The sequence below is a fragment of the Limulus polyphemus genome, unplaced genomic scaffold (assembly GCF_000517525.1).
Source record: "Limulus polyphemus unplaced genomic scaffold, Limulus_polyphemus-2.1.2 Scaffold128, whole genome shotgun sequence".
Classification (NCBI taxonomy): domain Eukaryota; kingdom Metazoa; phylum Arthropoda; class Merostomata; order Xiphosura; family Limulidae; genus Limulus; species Limulus polyphemus.
In genome coordinates this window covers 793,511-816,037 of record NW_013665738.1, presented here as the reverse complement: position 1 = coordinate 816,037, position 22,527 = coordinate 793,511, and the positions used below count along the sequence as shown (strand labels likewise).

At 31.9% G+C, this 22,527-nt stretch overlaps 1 protein-coding gene across 4 annotated transcripts in view; it reads left to right on the top strand.

Moving 5' to 3' along the window:
- The window catches only part of LOC106473320 (hemicentin-1-like), a 196,928-nt gene that overhangs the window by 77,191 nt on the left and 97,210 nt on the right, over nucleotides 1–22,527 (top strand). Inside the window, exon 1 of one of the 4 annotated variants that reach the window (XM_022402767.1) lies at nucleotides 8,392–8,621. The exons of the other annotated variants lie outside the window; for them this stretch is intronic. Within the exon in view, the coding sequence (XP_022258475.1) occupies nucleotides 8,447–8,621 (175 nt within the window). The 5' untranslated portion in view covers nucleotides 8,392–8,446. Of the gene's footprint in view, nucleotides 1–8,391; nucleotides 8,622–22,527 lie in introns of those variants that run through there. 4 annotated transcript variants of the gene reach the window in all.

Genomic DNA, 22,527 nt, shown 5'->3' with positions numbered 1-22,527 from the left:
AGGTTAATCGCATTTTATGAGAACGATGTTCCAGGAATTACTCTTTCTATCATTGATTGTACTCAGTCTTATGTACATTTTTACACATTATTGCCAGGCACCAAGTTTTCCTAGCAACAAACTTCTGCGAACGACGTTAAGGTCTTTCTTAAATCCAACATCTCTATAAACTTTCCACAGTACATGAACGTTCGTTTCCAAGACCACATTTCAGCAGATACATTAAAACACTAAAGTCTATTAGAATTACAGAGACGGACTTCACAGGTATGTGATCGAATGGGATTGCTATGATTCTTGTTTTCAGACATTTTTCTCAAAAAGAAATCGTTGCTTTCAAGTCTTAAACTTTTCTCTTGTTTACAATACACAAAAAGATATGTCCAGCTTTATCACACTGGCTTTTGGAAACGGGAGATTCGGTTTACAGATTAGCCATTGTATAGGATTGGCTTGATGTGTACCATCATATTTCTCTGTCGTCCTACATTTCCCGTTGTGTCAGTTTCTACTTCCATGGAGAACAAATACTGTCTCCTAAAATAAGTAATTTGTCCATTTAAAAGGACTTAACATTTGGTTACAACAATGTTTTTCATTTCATATTATACTTTAACGTTTGTGGAAAGCTTCAGTCACTTCTTCTTGTAAACTGCTGTTTTCATGAAAGAGATGGCTGAGGAAATTAGAAACACAGCATCTCCTTCAAAAAGTCAGTGAAACTGGAATTACAGCATCCAATTAAAAGATTGTCGATGAAATTGGAATCATTCACAGCAATCACAGTTAAAAATATCCGATCAACTTGGAATTACAGCATACCAATATATGTAGAGCCTGTTTTGCACCTAAAGGATGCCTGCGCCTGAGGGTAGGCGAGATGAAAGGCTACCGCACAGTGGGTACCATAGTTTCAAAGAGTGACGCCAGAGTGGCGGATAGTGTGCTGCTTGGAGTGGATGATAACATAATCTATGCGCAGTGTAAAAATGCGGAGAATCATCAGCGTGTATCCAATTCTTTGAGTTGATGTTTTGTTGTTATATGGTTCGCGAGGGAAACACCTGAAGATGTTGTTGATCCTGTGTGAACTTGTTTGTCAAATTTTCACGTGTTATACAGAATAATAAAAAACTACTGTTTCATTCTCTATAGTTCTTAACATAATATTAATTTCTTCATTATCGTTATGGTCATCTTTTCTACTTTATAATTTTACATCAATATCGATTTATTCAATAAAGAAGTTAAAGATTTGTATAAGGTATTTCACGACTTACACACGTGATTATCCCCATATTAGTTTTTAACTTACAAATTACATAAAGAAAGATAGACAGTACATCGTGTACTCAATTTATCAGTAACAATGACAAACAAATTCTGGCATGGCCTGAGTGGTTAGGGCGCTCGATTCGCAATCTGAAGGTCACGGGTTCGAATCCCCGTCACACCAAACATGCTCTTCCTTTCAGCCGTAGAAGCGTTATAATGTGACGGTCAATCCCACTATTCGTTGGTAAAAGAGTATCCCAAGAGTTGTCGGTGTTGACTAGCTGCCTTCCCTCTAAAGTACCGCTGCTAATTTACGGACGGATAGCGCTAATAGACCTCGTAAAATCTTGCGCGAAATTCAAAACAAACCGAATCAATAACAAACAAATTGTTTGCATAATATAATGTTTCATCGAGTTTGTTACAGTTTGACTCTTTGCATTCTTTACTTTATGGTTTGCTAATATAATATTGTACAATCAACATAGTCCTGAAAAGAACTATTTTCCTTATAAATTTTTCAATACAACATTCAAACTATATATTTATCCTTTGGATCATATGTATGATCATTCATACATTAAGCTAACTTACAATCGTCGTGTTCCTGAAAATGATTGTTTCATGTTAATTTATATGTAAAATATTCAAACTTTGGATATTTTAATCTGAATCGTAGAAATTAAAAATAATAGAGTAAGTCAAAGCGAAAACTAGGCAGCTTGACTTCCCTTGATTATGATCTATATAACCTATAGAAACAATGTAGAAACTTTCTACAAATGACTCTAGTTTTGACTAAAACATCGCAGTGAGGAGTCATAAAGCACGGTCCATTCTAGGATTCTTCAAGAAAAGTCTTTACACTTCAAGATTTTGCATCATAGTAACATAGATAACATAGTTATTTTATGAAACCCGTGTTTGTGTACGTTATGTATGTGCCCATGTTATGCGTTAAACTCGGAATTTATGCTAAATTGTAATACAAAATATTTCTCTTCGGTATGATATAATTCCACTGATGATAAAACTTTGTCGAAACTTTGTACATTTGCTGTTATGTTAAACGTATATTAAAGTTTTTCTTCATTACCCATTCAAGCCATCTACAAGCATTATTAGTCTAATACTTGCTCTTTCACGGTTTTCTCGAATATCTAAATGATCACTAAGCTTCATAGTTAAAACACACACAGTGAATGCGATAATAATTTGATCAAAAACATTATAAACTGAAAATATATCGTTACCACAAGAACAAATGGCCCCATTTTATTCTAGAAATAGAGATTGGTGTTTGTAAGATGTTTAATTTTGACCCTAATATTTTAGGGGGTCTTATAAAGCACATATCAGTCTCGAAGAATATTTCGTAAACATACAGACGACTAACGACATTTGTAAGGTTGTTTCAACTGTATAACATTTACATGCTGTGATAACATGTTCACATAAATCGATATGGAAAGGCAGCGTTAGTCCGATTATAAGATCAAAATTAATACATGTGCAAGCATTGGTTTAGTTCTGGTTGTATAACATGAAATTAATTCGTTCGCTCTTTTACAGGATTTTATACAACACTTCAGGCAAAATCTGAATACCTTATTCAGTTTTGGGGGGAAAATCTGATGTGACGTTTTGAGATTCGTGGAATGCCCGAATATAAGTAATAACAGAAGATAATAAAATGACACGTTCGGGCATCCCGCAACTCAGGAGAACATTCACATCAGAGAATATTTTGAAGAACAAATATTTAGCATAAACCGATAATGATTTCACAAAATAACTACGTTATAGCAATGTTACTATATGTAATATATATGTTTGAAGTATAAAGAATTCAGCCCCCAGTGGCATAGCGGTATATCTGCGGACTTACATCGCGAGAAACTGGGTTTTGATACCCGTGGTGGGTAGAGCACACATAGCCCATTGTGTAGCTTTGTGCTTAACTTCAAACAATGAAGAGTTATTTTTTTCTATACAGCGGCATGAGTTATGTATAATGTATAATAATGTATTTGACTCGTAACAATTTCAAGAGTTAACATTATTTTCATATAATGTTATACAAAAGAGCTACAGTATTTCATATAATATAATAAGCAGGTGTGAAATACGTATAAATTAAAATATCTTTCTAAACAAAACAAATATCTATTCTGTCTGAATCTTACATATATTTAACTTTCACATGAACGACACTTTTGTTGAAATAAAAAGACAAACCAAAACATTCAAACTCCGTATATTTATCTTATGCATCATACTCATATGATCATCCATACACTAATTAACTTACAATCTTCGTGATCCTGAAGAAGGACTGGTTCGTGTTAATTTATATGTAAAACGATCAAACACAGACTTTCATTTGTATATGTTATACACTTGGTTACAGCTTATTTTTTTAAACAACCTGTTTCGTCGCATAAGCTGTGAAGGTAAATGATAATTTTGTTAAAGATATATATATGGAAAACAACCTTTTTCATAGATTGTAAATGAGCTTAATATACGTACAAAAATATAAATAAGTTAAGAAGTAGGCTATCCATATAGTAACTTTGTAAGAAACTCGATTAAACAAAATTATTAGTTTTACTTATTCAAACATTTTGTTTGTTATTATAGACAATTGAACACACAATCGTACTGTGCATTTTCGTTTGGACATAAAATGTTGTTTTATGTTTTATGTGATGTGTATGAATATTTAAAGTTAATATGGAAAACAATCCACTACGCGTATTGTAAGTTAAATTAGTATACGGATAATCATGTAAGTAAATTATTCAGACTGTAATAAATGAAGCATAAAATATTAATGTTTACATATTCAAGTGCTTTGTTGGTTATTGAATAAATGGATACTTAAGTAAAATTATAAAGTAAAAAATTGACTATAATGATAATGCTGGAACTAATTTTATGTTAGGAACTATAGAAAATGAAATAGTAGGTTTTATATTATTTTGTATAACGTGACATAACTTAATAACTTCACGTGACATAACTTAATAACCTAACATGACATAACTTAACAACCAGATTCAGACAAGAATAGCAACACCTTCTCGTGGTCTGGTCGTGAACAACGTAACAAAATATCAGCCCATAGAATTGAATGCACTGCACTGATGACACTCCACGTAGCTGAACAGCCACCCATCCCCTAACGATACACTTTAGAAACATCCGCCACTCTGTGGAACTATCACAGGCCTCAAAGATACCCCCCCCCTCAGCAACCTTTCATTTCTCCTCCCCACATCTTCTTAGACGCCCATCTTTTGGATGTGAAACAGGTTCTTTACCCCCCCCCACATATATATATTTATATACCTTTCGAGCATACACTTTTTAAATTCTTTAACTTCCCCCAACACACATATTTATATACCTTTCAAACATACACTTCTTAAATTCTTTAACTTCTCCCCTACACACATATATTTATATACCTTTCGAACATACACTCTTGAAGTCTTTAACCCCACACATATTTAGTTATATACCTTTCGAGCATACACTTCTTAAATTCTTTAACCCCCCCACATATATATATTTATATACCTTTCGACCATACACTTTTTAAATTCTTGAACTTCCCCCCCACACATATATTTATATACCTTTCAAACATACACTTCTTAAATTATTTAACTCCCCCACACATATATTTATATACCTTTCGAGCATACACATCTTAAATTATTTAACTCCCCTCCACATACATATATATCTATATACCTTTCGAGCATACACATCTTAAATTCTCCAATGCAACTCCAGTAGTTTTGTTTCTTGATTTGTTCATTTTTTTTGGTTTTTTAAACGAGTTCTTCGAAGATGGAGTCCACGTGCAGTGAAGGGTCTCTGGAACGTTTCTCAAGATGTGTGGTCTAATATTGACTTTGAGTCCTTTCGCAGAAACCAGATGCAATGAAAACTTCAGTTTTTGGGAAATAGTGCGTAATCATGTCCACCAGATTGTGTACGATCTACTATGGAAAAATCATTCAAAAGACAGCACTGTACTTGGATCATCGTCCGTATAGATTGTTATTAACTCTCGGTATTGTAGAATACTGATCACAACACATATACTTCAATAGTATGAACTGTCTAGTTCTGTCGTATCATATTTTTCTATCATATTCTTTATTGCGTGCCGGGCTGCGCATCGTAAAGATCAACGTTTCCAGACGATGCCGCTGAAGACTAATCGCACTTCAGGCCATGGGAGAGTCATGAAATTAACAGCTAATACGGTTATTCGGTTTAAAAGGCCTAATTAAGTTCTTATAGTGGCTTGTGCTTCTGGCTGGCTACAAACCCTCTAGATAGTTGTTTAAAATCAGGAAAAACTTTACTTAAACCGTAGGATTCTCTGATATTGGCGTTCATACCACGTATGTATAACACACGGTTCATGTTAGAAAATTCGAATTTCAACTTAATTTGAGAAATATTCTATTTAATGCTTCACCTACTAACTTGCACTTCAATATCTTAACCCTTTTTGCATCTCTATATTAAAAAATGCCTGACCTTGGAAGCTGCATTTCACTATCTTAACTCGTTTTATTTCTACATAAAAACAAATCGCAGGAGAAGTATGAAAATATGCATTTTGTTGTTGTTGTTGCTTTCGAGAGTATTCCTTTGCTTTCGTTTTCTTTTGATTTGTTTTAACTTTCTTGAATGAAGAAACATCATTTTTCAATCATTAGGTAAAGAAAAAGATATAGTTTAACAGAAATGTTTGTAGGTTTCCGCTATGTCGGTTAATATCACAGTTGATTGGTTTGTTCGACAGATCCAGTAAAAGGCGAAGTGTCTCGAGAGTCACAGAAGGAAAAACTTTCAATTGCTACAAGAGTTATTTCAGAAAATGTCGTATCTTTATCCGATTCAAATTCTGAGCAGAAATCTGATGTGAAATATTTAAGTAATCATATTCTCAATAAGTAATGTTTGTAGCTACTTAAATCTACATTTAATCAAATTCTGCAACCCTTCACTACAAACCCCGCACGTAACAGTAAAGGCAAGTACAAATAAAATAATAATCGTTGGATTTCTACGTTCTTAGAGGATTCGCTTCTGCCACTTCTCCGGCCTCTGTGACAAGTGAATAATGCGATCTTTAATAAATACCTCTTGAACAAGACATCTCATAAAGATGCTAAACGTATGAAATGAATGATTTATTTGAAAATGTTTTTTTTTTATTATTATTCTAACTATCTCCAAATGTGTTATTGATCTCCCAATTACAGAATAGGTTAAAATGGGCCAGTTGAAATATTTTATAATCAGTATCATAATAAATATCATACATTTTAGAATCAGGAAGTGAATCTTTCCCCAATAGACCAAACCTGATATGAATTCTATTCTGACATTTATTCATTTTATCTGCCAACTTTTAGGAAAGAACCATCAAATATTTTGACTATTTTCTGGAAAAATTTGATTCCAAAAAGATAGTATTTTATTTTTTTCATTCAACAAAATATTGAAATTTATTTACGTTATTACGAGATTTCGAACGTTATGAGGACTGTATTTAAACGTTTCAGCAAAACTTCTCATGCTATTTAAAACAGCCTCCCAAGTGGCTTAGCGGTGAGTCTGCAGGCTTACAACACTAAAAATTGGGTTTCAATATCAGTTGTTGGCACGGCACGGATAGCCCATTGTGTAGCTTTGTGCCTAACAACAAAACAAACAAATAAGTAAGTTATTAAAAATGCAAATTTTATTATTATTAGTTCAAAAAACTAAATACATCAACGTTATCTTGATTTAAAGATGAAAATATTTTGTATAATTTAATAATTTTATCCAATATATAATTTTATTTGTTGCTAATGCAACATTTTCTTAAAATAAAAGTTTACTTCAGTAATCGTATGCATAAATCTACATACTTGTTAAGCCTGGCTAACATACAAATAGGTTCTATGGCACCCCCGATAAATAAAAACAACATATTAATGCTTAATAAAATATGTTTAATTCCATTAAGTCAGTATCATACAGTATTTATTTTGAGCATTTAAGTAATGCTAACTAATAATTTTCAACTTAAGAGAATGTATCTTACTAGATCAGGAACATTTAATCTTCTAATAATTCATATACATGTAGACCGATTAAGAACAAAAATAATCCTGAAAGCATGAACGTAAAAGAAACAAAATCGAAACATTCAATTAAAAAAGAAAAACGTTTAAGAACAAAAGAACATTTTCAGTGTATGAAAACAACAGAAACGAAATAGAAAATTTTAATCTAAGATTTTCCCAATTTATATATATATATATACATGATATATATATATACATAATACTAAATTTATTGGTGTTTTATTTCTGTAAAAATAAGCCATCTGAGTTTTTACAAATCTTATTAAAAGCGCACTAGATGAAATGTTTTCAAAATGGATTTTTAGGGACTTTTAGTCATATACATTCGCAGTGGAATTAGTACAGAAATCAACTTAAAGATGACTTATAAAGTAATTTGTCATTTATTCAAGTTTTTTCTAGATGTAATTAAGAGAGAGAGGGAGAGATCTTTCAACACATTATTTGCTAAGTAAAAATTACAATTTCTCCACTATATTTACTATAGCTTCTTTCATAAACTGTTGTGAAGAGGTCCAACATTGTGAACTTCATTGTCATATGTAAAGTAACATTAGAAATTGTTTTGAATAACTTTATGTGTAATATAATTCTTTAGTTTTATAAAATAACAATATGCTTAATTTGTTTGCTTTACTTTATTTAAAAGGTATTTTGCGTTAAAACCGTAAGCATATATGTACAATCAGAAGATGTTGAAATACTTGAGGTACACACCGTTTCAAATTGGATCATAGTGTTTTACATTTTTGTGTAATCATAATTACATAACTAGTGTTATCATAATTAGTGCAAAGCGCCAGTTTTTTGTTGAATTAATACTTTCTAGAAAAGAAATAGAACAAAACCAAATTTGCCTGTGGCGCCATCTTCAAGAGACCATTACAAGCAGCACTGCAAATCGATTGATGGGGTATTTAAAGCAGTCGTATTTGTATCCCTCAAACACTTCGTCTGGCCACAGAGATCGTGTAAGAGATTTCACATAGTATATCTTTAGCCTTATGAGGATTCTGTTACGGACTCATTTTGTGTGCAGACATCTCAATTTTCCTAATGCCCTAATAATTGAAAATATGGCACATATTTGCTTTGTTTTCTTTTTTCTACTTCACCTGTGGCCAGAGTTCAGCGGAGCGCACGTTCGTCAAAACCCAGCTTCTAAGGAAAAGCCATACGGTAAGTAGGTCTGCATATACATAATATTGACTATGATCCTTTTCTTTTAATAGAATTATGGAATTCCATAACTGCGAGAGGAAGTACAAATTCTCATAAAACGTGCCTCTAGCAACACGCATTCCTTGCTCAATAAAATTGCTTTCCCGTGGTTTTTAACACTCTTTTCCCTTACCAGAAAACATATGAGTTAGTGATTATGTCACGAACATTTCTCTATCCCCAAATACCTCAGAGTGATTGGGCAAAATAACAGTAATATCTGTTGTTTCTATAAGAATTGTATTAGGTTCATCAGATTTGAGTGTGATAGGAAATGAAGTTAGGCCAGGTAAGAAATACCTTATCTGTAGCTGTACCTAATTTTCAACTACTGACAAGAAGGAAGTTAGCTAGCAGTATGTATCGCCAAAAAGGCTTTTGTCTGTTTGTTTAAAACCGCATAACGAAATTGATATGTCACTTTTAAAACGCACCCACAGTAGAAAATGCGTAAGTGTTCAGCTGATTCATTCAGCTAATTGTTATAGTGATATATGTACTTGCATATGTGTAATGTACAAAATGTCCTACCTTATTTTGCTGCAGTATCTAGATATTTGTACACTTATCCTCCTTCATTGCGAGTGAGAGAGAGAGTTTGAAATTATTTAGGTTTTCGGCTGATTTTAGTACTCAAATGTTTCTATAATCTTGATGGGGTAAACTGTATGATGAGAGCATTAAGTTCATATTAGGTTGGTTGTTATGAATTTCGCGCAAAGCTACACGAGGGCTATCTGCGCTAGCCGTCCCTAATTTAGCAGTGTAAGACTCGAGGCAAGGCAACTAGTCATCACCACCCACCGCCAACTCTCGGGCTACTCTTTTATCAACGAATAGTGGGATTGACCGTCAGATTATAACGCCCCCACGGCTGAAAGGGCGAGCATGTTTGGTGGGACGGGGATTCGAATCCGCGACCCTCAGATTGTGAGTCGAGCGCCTTAACCACCCGGCCATGGTGGGCCTCATATTAGGTAATCACACTCCTTTCACAAGAGGGAAGAATTGCAGTTTCGAGCAGTATCAGCTCTCCTATGTCAGCTAATTCAATGATAGAGTTTGTCACCCAGTAAAACTTTACGTAGTTTGATAATGAAGGAGTATGAAAGTGGTAATGTCTTAAACTGCACCCTACCATTAGTGCCGAGTGAATTTCGATTACCGTTCCTGTGTTAATTAGAAGTCAATCTTTGATAATATAATTTAATTACTGGAATAATTCATTATTCTCTTGTACCCGTAGCACAGATAAAACTCAGGCATTGTTACTGTAACTAAGTGTTGGTTATAATTCAATCTTTGTTAAGATAAAGTAATTACTGGTTGCTCTTCAATCCAGAAACCTAACGTTATGGATTGTTACTCACATGTCGCTGTTTTACCCATCGTAAAGACAAAATTAAATGTTTACTAATTAACCTAAAGAAAGATTAATTTGCAAAATCTGTTTGTATAGTTGTGCTGGTGATGAGAATTCAAATTTATTTCTGTAAGTATGGTAACTATTACAAGTCAGTAATTATTCTATTGATCTTGAAGTTTGACATTGTTTTTTGTGCTATCCTCTCAAGCGAAATACATATCTACTGACTGAGTTAATCTAATATTTCCTCTACCTACTACCGTGTGTTAAACTAATATGTTATTCTCCTATAGCTACTACTTCATTTTAAACTAACATGATATCCTCCTCTATCTATACAGCTTGTTAAACTGCTGTATTATCTCTCTCTATTTACTATCGTGTGTTAAAGTAGCATGTCATCCTTCACCATCTGCCACCGTGTGTTAAACACGTTTTCCTCCACTATTTACAACAATATCTTAAACTTAAAACTGACATATAATCCTCCTTTAATTACTACTATATGTTAAACTATCGTTTTATCTTCCTATACCTGCTACCGTATGTTTAACTGTCATTTTATCTTTCTACATATATTACTATTGCTAATTATGTATGTTAAACTGACATGCTACCTTCTTCGATCTACTAGTTTATCTTAACTTAGAAAATTGGTATAGATTATGGTTGTTTAACGCTTCTCAGATATTGATCCAAAGCGTTATTAACTTTAAATATATCTTTAGGAGAGTTAAGCTACTGAGGTTAGAGATGTTTTTTGGCACTTAGGAATTAAAAATAGTTTTGGATATTGCTGAAGATTTACTTATAAAAAAAAAGCCTAGAAATTTTGTTACTCAAACTAAGTAAGATTATTAATCAACACTGTCCACATATTGTTTATATATATAAGTTCGCTGTGACGTAAGCGCACTATGTAATCGTTGTCACTGAATATAAAAAGAGGATGCATGAATATTAATTTCTATTTAATATGAGTCTTTTATTGATACGTTTGGTAGAAAACATACTTATGAGTAAAATAAAGCATGTGTATATCTACAAGAAGGAAAATACACTTGTGAAATCTTACCTATCTTCAAGTTTTGCTCTCCGTGTTTAAATACAATATGCGACGTCGGCATTTTGAGTGTTTACAAAATATGTAAGGTAAGGTATTTGCAGTAGACTTCTAAAGTCTGTGTTTGCAAAGGAAAAGAATGAATACAAGGAAAACGTGAAAAAGCTCTTTTCAGACTACTGGCTTATCGTTCTTGTTTGTACTCATTTTTAAAGCTTTTCAGTTGAAATATTTGAAGAAAAACATCCCAACCTGCACTCACATGTTTCACAAGAAGCAGTAGATCAATAAATGGTTTTTTTTTAAACTAATATCAAAAGCTAGGTATGAATTACACTATACACGTGCTTTGAATTACGAATCACAATAGAAACAAACATCTTGTTTAATAAATCAACAGTCTGAAAGTAATTTTGACTGAAAATAACCGTATTCGTTCCTCAAAAAAAAACAAAAAAACAATGTTGTTTTCAATTAACAAATCACGAAACGTAAACATTAATCTCAAATGGTTTCATCTGACATACGTGTGTTTACCTAAAATCATACAATAACATTATTCATCTTATTCCTGATTTACCAGAATGAATCCAATCCAATGCACTATTTAAAAGTCTCGGTTTACTGTGTCTAAACATCAGTGACGCCAGTGACCTCTATATCCGACTGCTTGATTAACATAGACTTGACATTCTGCATTCTGATAAGACCTGTTAAGTTAGATGCCTAAATACTCATTTGTTAGGTTGTATCAAACGCTTGACGTTATGAATCAGGTAATAAGGCATATTGAGCAACACTTTTACAGGATCCTTTTATATAACCAATTATTTAAAATATACACATTAATTTTAATCTAGTTTAGTGTGTGCAAAAAGTTAAGAAAAATTAATTATTAATATAAGAAAATCTTAAAAAAGTTTTTAAGATATGCGAAGGAAAGCTGTTAATTCCAAAGAAAACATATTTATTATATACTATTCTAATTCTTGAAAATCTCTAACGGAGTAGATCAAAAATGTAGTGTTTAAAAATATAGTAGGGTTAATACTAATGTTCTATGATAAGTTTAAATAGTTGAATCTGTTTGAATGAAGAAAGTCAGTATCAAACATGGTAATATTTCAAGATATATGTGTGTATGTCATTGATTTACGTATTTAACTGGATTGCTCATATCTCTTCCTGGGTATTAATCTGCTCGAATCCAGAAAGGTAATCATGTTTCAAGATATACGTGTATATAATCAATTTATGTGTTTAACTGGACTGCTCAGGCCCCTTGTCCGAGTATGAGATTAGCGTGAAACTACCGGAAATTTCTGCGAGCATCTAATGACAGACTTTCGCCTAGCTCTGATTTGTCAAACCGAATGTGTGACAATGACGTAATCATACACATAATACGAACATAACTGTTCATTTGTTTTACAGTAAGTTTATAGTAATAGAATTTTAGTTGGCATCACAGTGATGATGGCCTATTTGATAACCTAACTGTTAATCATTAATTAGTTCTTAATGTAGTAATGTTTGTTTGTGTGTGTGTATATATATATAGTTTATCGTTTTTTACTTTGATTAATTTAACATCATCCAAATTAGAAAAGTATACAACCTATTTGTATATTTATTTATTTATCTGTTTGTTTATTTATTAGAATAGAACTGAAAATGTGTTTGTAAATTTTATTCACTAAATATTGTCCCACGGGGGGTCAATGATAAGTTTACGGACTTATAACGCAAAAATTGGGGTTCGATTCCTCGCGTGTACAGAGTGCAGATAATCCATTGTAGCTATGCACCAAGGAAACAACAACAGCACTAAATCTTAAACGTAATTTATTCACTGTAGCATCGATAAGATTGATAGAAAGATTGAACCGAAATTGTAGTACACATCAAGAAATAACTTCGCATTCATTAGTAAAGGTGAATGTTTTGTTGTATGTGTATTTATTTATATATTTTAATTCTTTCGAAGTACTTTCTTATAATTAAAGATATTTGATCTCTATGTTGTATAGATCTAGCTAATAAAGAAATAAAAACGAATGAATAACTAAATATACAACAACCAATAAATAAATAAATATTTCACCTTTTACACCTTTTAACCTCCAACTCAGCTCCATCTCCATTTTCTGAATAGATATATTCTATAAACGATTTTACCCATTCAACCAGGTCTAGGTCAAATTTATATGACACCCGACACAGCAACGAACTGCATTCACATCTGCGTAGCATTAAGTAATCCAGTAAAATAGAGAAATCGATGGTGTATACATATTTTACTTTTATATATGTGATTTACGATATAGACCTACAAGGAAACGAACTCAATCCGTCATGACAGTAGGCTAGTACTAAATAAATTAGGCAACAAGTAACTAATTATCACACAGTTTTGAACCAAATTTAAGTGTATATAGGTAATTTATACAGATATTTTACAAGGGTAATTGTATGCTTGAGCTGCGGACAGCATCACAGTTTTCAACCATGTGTAAGTGAGTGTGTGTGTATCTATATAGGTAATTATTACCCTAATCGATTTCGTACTCAGCGACCGTCATGGTAAACTTAGTTCGACACTTTGTTGGTCAAAATAGTAAGATATACATTCTTAATTAAAATAATGTGTGTGTGTGTGTGTGTGTGAGCGTATAGCACTAAGAAATACTTACATGTATAGAGATATGTGTATGTCACTATGATTAGTATAAAATATCTATATTGTTCTTTTCTTTTAAATTATATGGTGAAAATAATTCAACGTCCAGCCCACCTAACGGTGGCATACTTGTTTATTTCTTTCGTAAAGTTTCTAATACTTGTTGGTCTAAGTTTACAACTGACGTTCAAATGAAAATATCGTACTCAACTACTAATGTACAGTTTCTTGGCCAGTTGAAATAATTCACTAAATACTCTAAGTAATTAAATTAACTACTCAATAAAAACAAAAAAAAACCTTACTCTCATATTTATGATCTAGCCTCGTCTGTCGATACTCCATAAATTTACTAGATTTTCGTGACGTCAAATTTAAAACTTTCCTTTCTAGGCCAACTCCCACAAACTTACTTGATCCTAATTATATGCATTCTCTAGCTAAAACATTAAAAACATAGGCTATAGCTATATGTATGTCTGTGCACGTCCCTATACGGGGTATACCAATAATAAATATTTATATTATCATTCTTAACTTTGTTTAACGCAAACTGGAGTATATTATCAGAAATTTCAATATACTTAAATAACATCACGACCTATATCTCCAGAATGTAACATTATTACATTATGTAATATTATTAATAAACTTAAATAACATCACGACCTATATCTCCAGAATGTAACATTATTACATTATGTAACATTATTAATAAAGTTGAATTATGGAGATATAGGTTGTGATTTTATTTAAGTTAATAAATATTGATAACGATCCGATTTTTCTAAATATGAAACTTTAGCAGTTTCCATTGTATTGTTGAAACTAACAGTTCGCTTCTCTCTTCATGATGTTTACTGTTTGTTGGCAACTGAATTCTTGACTTACTCTGGGATTTTATTATTCACTAGTTTCTGAAATCAGCGTTAATTTCTGCCAGATCTCTTCGAAATTAACACCAGCAACCTCTTTGAGATCATTTGTTTTTATCTAAAGGTGGAAGACGCTTTAAGTAGTTTTAAGACTGCCTCAATTTTAGTGAGATATATTACTCCTTCCAACCCCAAAGGGTAGCCTTAATAGCTATGAAATTCTTTCTTAAAACTGAATACCCCACCTCCACACCTGTCAGCATATAGCTAGTACATTTTTTCTAGAAAATAAGCACTGTTCAAAATCCTCGAATTAAAGAATACGCAAAATTGAGAATGTCTTTTTTGATTTCCAAATTTTTGGTGAGTACTTGATTGAATGCTTACTAATAACGAATTATTAAACAACAATATTTTTAGTTTTTCTGAAATTCTCTAATTCAAGTTGTTTTTGTGATAATGTTAAATAGATCATTCAAGTAAGTATCAATACTCAACTATAGCAACGTCTATTATAATTAAAATATATTTATTCGCATATAAAGATATGCTTGGAATTTTGTCAATCTACTTTCATTTTGACTAAGTTGTTCGACAGTTTAATTAGGAACTTTGTTTTATAACTTTCTCATTATGCGATATAATTGAAACTTGGGAAAGCATGCTCGTTTCGATGAAGCAGCAAAACCCCTAGAATATCGGACAATCTTTATTTTATGCTTCTATCCAGCAGCGCCCTCTGGTGGCAATTTCACCAGTGAAGAATGGTGTTGATCATTGCGTGGTAGATGTTTGATAAATAATTGTGTGATATCATTGGTTTCTTTGAAACTGAAAGAACATTTCTTCTATTTTAAATGGTTTCAATAACAAATACAAATACGAGATAAATTTATCCAACGTTCTGTATATCTGGAATGCCTTACGGCATTTTAAATGTCTTTTTAGGTAATTACGTATATACAGATACACTGATCAGTGTTAAATACTACATGCTAGATACTCTAAACATACAGAAAGATCATTTTTTACAAACTAGCATTAACATGGATACACTGATCTTGAATTTGTAAGGCCCGAGAAATCGCCTGATACTTCATATGATCAGCCTACTTTCCATATGCAAATAAATGGAGCGATCTACAAATGCGTGCGTGCTAGTCCTAATAAAGATCGCGCATCGCTCTTGGGAAATTTCAACATTCCCCAACGTCTCAATCACGTGTTTTATACTCTTCTCTGATTTCCTTGAAATACAGTAACATTTTCTTGCACTTTTAGGAGTTAACCAATGAAAATCAAACACGCAGAAGAAAATATTCACTCTTACGCCAATGAGAGCATGTCTAGTATCACCATAGTCATTATTCCATCTGCTTGACTCAAAGTCCTCTTATTATTTGAAATGCTTTTAAGCTATACTGGGACATAGTAGCTTTCTGGAAAATCTGATTGAGAACACAGGAGTCAACAAAGCGGAAGAAAACATAACTATTAAACTTTGTTGGAATAACCGCATGAATCTTTTTTGTACTTTCCAAAATTGTCGTTTATTATTGTAGTATATATTGTAGGTATAGTAAAGTTTTTCTTTTGTTGTTTATTTTTTAAGGAACCGCAAAGCACTGACTAATTCCGACGGAAACAGGAATTTAGAACACAATATCTGAGGGGAAAAATTAATATGTATTTCCTTAAGCATAAATGAAATTATATTTTTACATTAATGTATTGTATGTTTATTTTAACGCTTGTTTTTTTTTTTAATTATGCACAAAACTACATGAGGGATATCTGTGCTCTGACCGCCACGGGCATCGAAACCCGGTTTCTAGCGTTGTAAGTCCGCAGACATACCGCTGTGCCACTGGGGGCCTTTTAATGCAAACTTACACATTAGATTATCCGTGTTCTGTCCACCTAGGGGAATCGAACACCGGATTTTATCGTTATAAACGTAAAGGCAAGCTTTACTAAACATATTTATATATATATATATATCACAGTCAGTTTGTACAAAACTATTTCCTAGAAAAAATGCTAAAGTTTGTTTCCTTTATGTCTTTGTTTGCGTAGAAAAATAAAGAAAATTAAAACATCTTAGGGCTAACATAAATTATTAAAATCATATTTGGCTGTACGTGTTTTTGTTTTTCTAGATACGTTTTTACTAATCCTTCATATATTTAGAACCAGAGAATTCTTAAAAACGACATTTTAATCCAAGCTAGCTGTTCGTAAGGAACTACTGTAATTCCAGTTTCTTCTTTCTCATAAAAAAAGCCGTTGATTTCGAGATAGTACTGGTACCTTTCAGTCTTTTACCTCTTGAACCATCGTCAACTTCAAAAACTTGTTCATTATCATGTTAATGGTACCATGGCATATGCCTAGCTTCATTGCATTAGTTTTTGAATCAAATGTTTTTAGTTTTTTTACTCTACCATGCTCTTCACTTTCCAAATAAGAAAATTTCTGTGAATTGGCTTGGAGTGTGCTTTCGGAACCCTTTGCTGTTCTAAACACCCTTGCAGTGGGAGTTTCTTGTCTTCCGCGAAGAACATTAAAACTTCTTTCTTTGCCTTCAACGTTTAATATACAAATATCTTTCATTTCTCCAACAATGCCTTTAAATGAGTAGGAACTCCTGTGAACCCAATATATAAATGCTAAAGATTTCACACTTTTCGCCACAACTGCACGTCAGTGCATAAGCAAATATAAACCGTTCTCATAAGATTCATTTAGCTCCAGGAACTTAATGTTTTGCTCAATACATCATCACACAAACTAAGAAAACAATTCCTTAACACAGATTATTTTCAATGTAAACGAAAATAATATTTTTTTTAAAGTTACTGTCACTTATTTAAATTAGACGATTCTATAACGTTTTGATATGGTATATTTTATGAATCAACAAGAAAAATTATTAGTTTGTTTTGTACTTTTAAGAACGAATTATATACCATTTTTCTAGTACTAAAGTTATATTACAACTTTTAGTTAAACCTATTCCAAACTAAGACGTCTGTCAGTTTTAATTAATTTCACTTCCTAATATTCTACCGCGTAACTTTCAGTTTTTCTTTAACCTCAAAAAACTCATTCGTGCCAAAAGTTGTCTATTACTCGAACTAGCTTCATGAGCTACTAAAGTGTAGAGAGTAATAGAATTAACTGCACGTGTACCTGTCAATCTTAATGTGAGGTCAATTTCACGTGAGTAAGAATAAATGCGTCTGGTTTTGTTTAATCTTATAGTTACAGTGCGATCAAATGAAGTTTGCTCTATGTGAGACGGCTGATCCCTTGGAAAGTAAGAGAAAAACATAATTAATCCAAGACAAAGAACTAAAAACAAAATAAGAAAAGAAAAAGTATAGTAAGTCAACTAGACATTCAAGATACAAGACATGAAGAAGCGACAGCGTGCTCTGTTTCTTTAAAAAAAAAAAAACACGCTAATAGTACAAAAAACTTGGTAGTCAGTACTACATATGTGGTCTGCCTTTAGCTGTAAGCAAGAGTAGAACTTTCTTAAGAGATTCATACATATTGTTGAACAGATTTTATTGATTAAAACGATGTCAGTAGATAACAATACAGAATCTAAACATATTATAAAACATTAGAGTTTAGATTCGGGTATGAAATAATGTTACCTATCGATGAAGAAGAAGAATTTTGTGAAGATAATACAGAACATTAGGAAAATATCGACTAGGTAACTGATACAGCGTTGGTTTTATATAGTTAGAGAAAGTTGGGAAACGAGGACGGAAGAAAACCTGCTGTTTGTTTTTCTTTCTCTAATGTGATGAAGAGTGCAAGTAAATAAAACTACTATCGCTGCTATACGAGTTGGTAAATGTAACCTGTCATATTCACGTGCACGAGCATAATACACAACCATACTGCAGAGTTTGGTAAATGTACAGTTGTGTGTCTTATTTTCTACTTGTTACTGCATGATCAGAAGTTGTTTTTTTTTTTGTTTTTTTTTTTCGTTATAAGGAGCGGTATAATTCCTAACTGTTCGCCGGAGTTGATTATATTATATTAAATATATACTGAAATAGAAAGACATAAAAATTAAGCATGTAAAATTCATATATAAGCTAAGTTGTTACTACTAACACAATAAAAAATGGCAGAGGACCAATTGACCTCTTGTTGAGTAAAATCTTCATAAATAAAAGAAAATGATAAAGAAGCGATCAAGCTTTACCTGAGTAGTCATTTTAAACCTAGGAAACAAATGACACAGAACCACTCAAGGTTTAGTAAGTAGTAACTACAAAAGACAGAAAAAAATGCCAGAGAGCAGGCAAGCTTTTGGTAATAAATAACTTCAAAGACAAAAGAACATGACACAGAACCAATCAAGTTTCAGCCGAATATTAACTTCAAAAACCAGAAAAATAAATACAGAACCAGTACTGTTTTAGGTGAGTAGTTACTTCAAAAACAATAAAACATGAGAGAACGAATCAAGCTTCGGCTGAATTATTATTAAAAACAATAAAAAGACCCAAAAGGAAAAAAAATGTAAGATCCGGCTGAGTTGACAAACTTACTTCAAGAGTTTGAGAAATATAATTCAGAGAAATATTTCCCTCACTGTACTTAATTAAGGCTCTCAATATTCTAATTTGTCTGTTTATTATTTATTTCATAACTCGTCTGTCGTAGGTTTCACTGGATTTTGTGCATGAAAATGAAGACAAAATTAATATTATTGTTTAATTCTCCAACCTAATAGCATGAAAGTATGTTGATGCAAACGCATTTCACTTTTATTCACCACCCTGTAAACAGGTAATTCAAAACTATTGACAAACTGAAATAATATTCGAGTTTAGTTTTTATTAGGATTTCAATTAATGTAAAATTCGCCATGACTTTCAGATAGCGACAGAATAGAAGTTAGTTGTTGTCTCAATTAAAGAAGAAAACACAAATTAATCTCTAGTTTTGTCCCACAACTATTCCTCTTGACTATTAATGAATCTTGGAATACAAGACCTCTGTTTACTTATTGTCTATCCTTAAAGGAACAACTTTATTTTAGGAATTTTGTTTACTTAATTCAGCTCCGAAAGGAAACAATCCCAGGTTTAAGAGCACTGTTTATTTATTTCATCTCTTAAAGGAGACAATTTTTCAATTTTAAGAGAACTTTTTACTTGTTATCTCTCCTCAAAAAAGACAATCTTTGTTTTATGAAAGTTGTTTACTTATTTTCTGTTCTTAAAGGAAACAGTTACAGTTTTAGGAGAACTGTTTACTTATTTCAGCTCGTAAAGGAGACAATTCCAGTTTAGGAGAACTGTTTACTTGTTATCTGTCCTCAAAAAGACAATCTTTGTTTCATGAAAGTTGTTTACTTATTTTCTGTTCTTAAAGGAAACAGTTACAGGTTTTGGAGAACTGTTTACTTATTTCAGCTCGTAAAGGAGACAATTCCAGTTTAGGAGAACTGTTTACTTGTTATCTGTCCTCAAAAAAGACAATCTTTGTATTATGCGAGTTGTTTACTTACTTTCTGTCCTTAAAGGAGACAGTTCCAGTTTTAGGAGAACTGTTTACTTGTTATCTGTCCTCAAAAGTAGTAAAGGAAACCCGTAGTATAGGGCCAGTAAAGAAAGATTCGTAAAAAGTATTATCATTATGCATCAACCTAAGGCATTGTGTACCATATTAATTTGTATGTTTCTCTTGTCTCATACCTTAGCATGTCTACAGGTATGTTGATAATGCTGTGTTTATGAGCATCACATATTTTGAATATCGAATTTTGTGAGTTTAGTTTTCTCTTTATTTATATTTGTATAAAACACTCATCAAAAGGGATGAAAAACATAGTAAAAACTAAAAATAGACTTTTTCACATTTTCTGTAATATGGAAAAACTTCTTTCGTTAAAAACAAAGTTGATCAGAACGCTATTAATATTAAACTTTAAACTAAAAAGAGATTAACAAATTAATCTAAAAAAACGTGTTTCGAAACAATTCTTTAGTTGAACTTTATATCATCAAAGATTAAACATGTAAAATATATGATGTATATTTGGATGATGCTAGAAAAACACGTAGGTTTAGGTACAGTCTGTACCTGATGATGCCTTTACTGAAAAGACCATGGTTGTTAATAAATGAAGTATTTATGAAACGTACAATTGTCTTTTTTTCTCCCAATTCTGTAATTATGGAGTTTCGCCAAGTACCGACGGTTTCAAGAATCAATTATATAGCCAATATCCGTATAATAGACGAAGGCGAATATTCATATCATAAATTATTCATGGAAACACAATTAAGTCATAATGCCTGTTCGTTATCTCAATTGATTTTTGAAATCAGTAACGTTTTTATTTTTTATTTTTTTTACTTTTTTACTTTTGATGAGACTCGTTAAGCAAAATAAAAACAACTTGTTCTGGAGCTTATGTGTTTTTTTTCATATTATAATGTTGTAAACCATATGTTTAATATTGTAATTTTTTTGTTAGTTAGAGAGCCTGGACAATTCATAAAAACAACTTGTTCTGGAGCTTATGTGTTGTTTTTTTTTTTTCATATTATAATGTTGTAAGCTATATATTTAATATTGTAATTTTTTGTTAAAAACATATAATTGGCGCCTCATATTTACATTCATGACGTAGTAGCTGCTCAATACGTTACCAATAAATTTAGATAATGAGCTCATTGTTGTGGTGTTCGTATTAAGGATACGAATTTGTATTGTCCAGTACACTGTTGCCCGATGACGGCTCCGATAAGAGATACGAAAATCTGCTGTTAAAAAAAAAAGTATACAACATAGAGAACAACCCGTTTATATTTTTTTACGTTTTAATTACCTACGTTGAGTTTTATAAACAAGTTAAGAATATTTTATTTTTTTACTTTCCTAATTAAGATTCTAAAGATTAGAACAATGAGCATTGTCTTCATTTGCAACGATAATAGTCACAATAACGACGTATTAGTCACAAGGAAATGGTAAAGACATATTTTATTACTAACACTACAGTCTTCATTCGCTTCCTTAGAGGTTTTCCAAGAAGAAGAATATACGGTAGTAATAGTATTTCAGCTAGAATATGTCCATCTTATTCATTGCAGACGACGTATGGCACTTAGTACCAACTCTCATCATTCAGGCTGAAATGCTACGAACAAATTGTGGTTGGAGAACTATTCATAAGCCATTTGTTAGAATAACAACTACTGTGGTATGAACGACTTTAAGCTGGCTAAGCCTGATTATAATCAGTTTTATTTGTCATAAGACAACAGTAATAGGCTTATTGTATTTTTTAACATTAAACTATTTTATCTCTTGGGTTTTTTTCCAAGAAGAAGAATGTGTAATAGTATTTAAACCACACAATGTCCGCCATATCCATTGCCAACCTCAAGAGACTGAATAAAGAATGTAATGGTTAAAAATACAAAAGACCCATTACTACTATCTTATAACACACATAAATTATCATAATCATGCTTCGCCAGAAAAAGGCATTTACACTATACAAATTGTGATTATGATCAAGTACATATCCCATAAGACAATAGTATTAGGCTGTATCATGCATAGAATCAACATGAGAACAATAAAGATTCATTTTTTCTTATGCATTGCTAATAGATACGACAGTCGTAGTAACTGGTGGCTGTGTTTATAAAATAGTGAGCTTCTATACATGTCAAAGTAAAAACCTACAAAACATATATATGTAATCATACAAATTAAATTTACTGAAGCACAATCTCAAAGATTAACGCTTTGCTATGTGTAGCTTTAGGTTAAAATAAAATTTTTAAACAAAGTTTAGCAATAAATCTATATATATATATATATATATA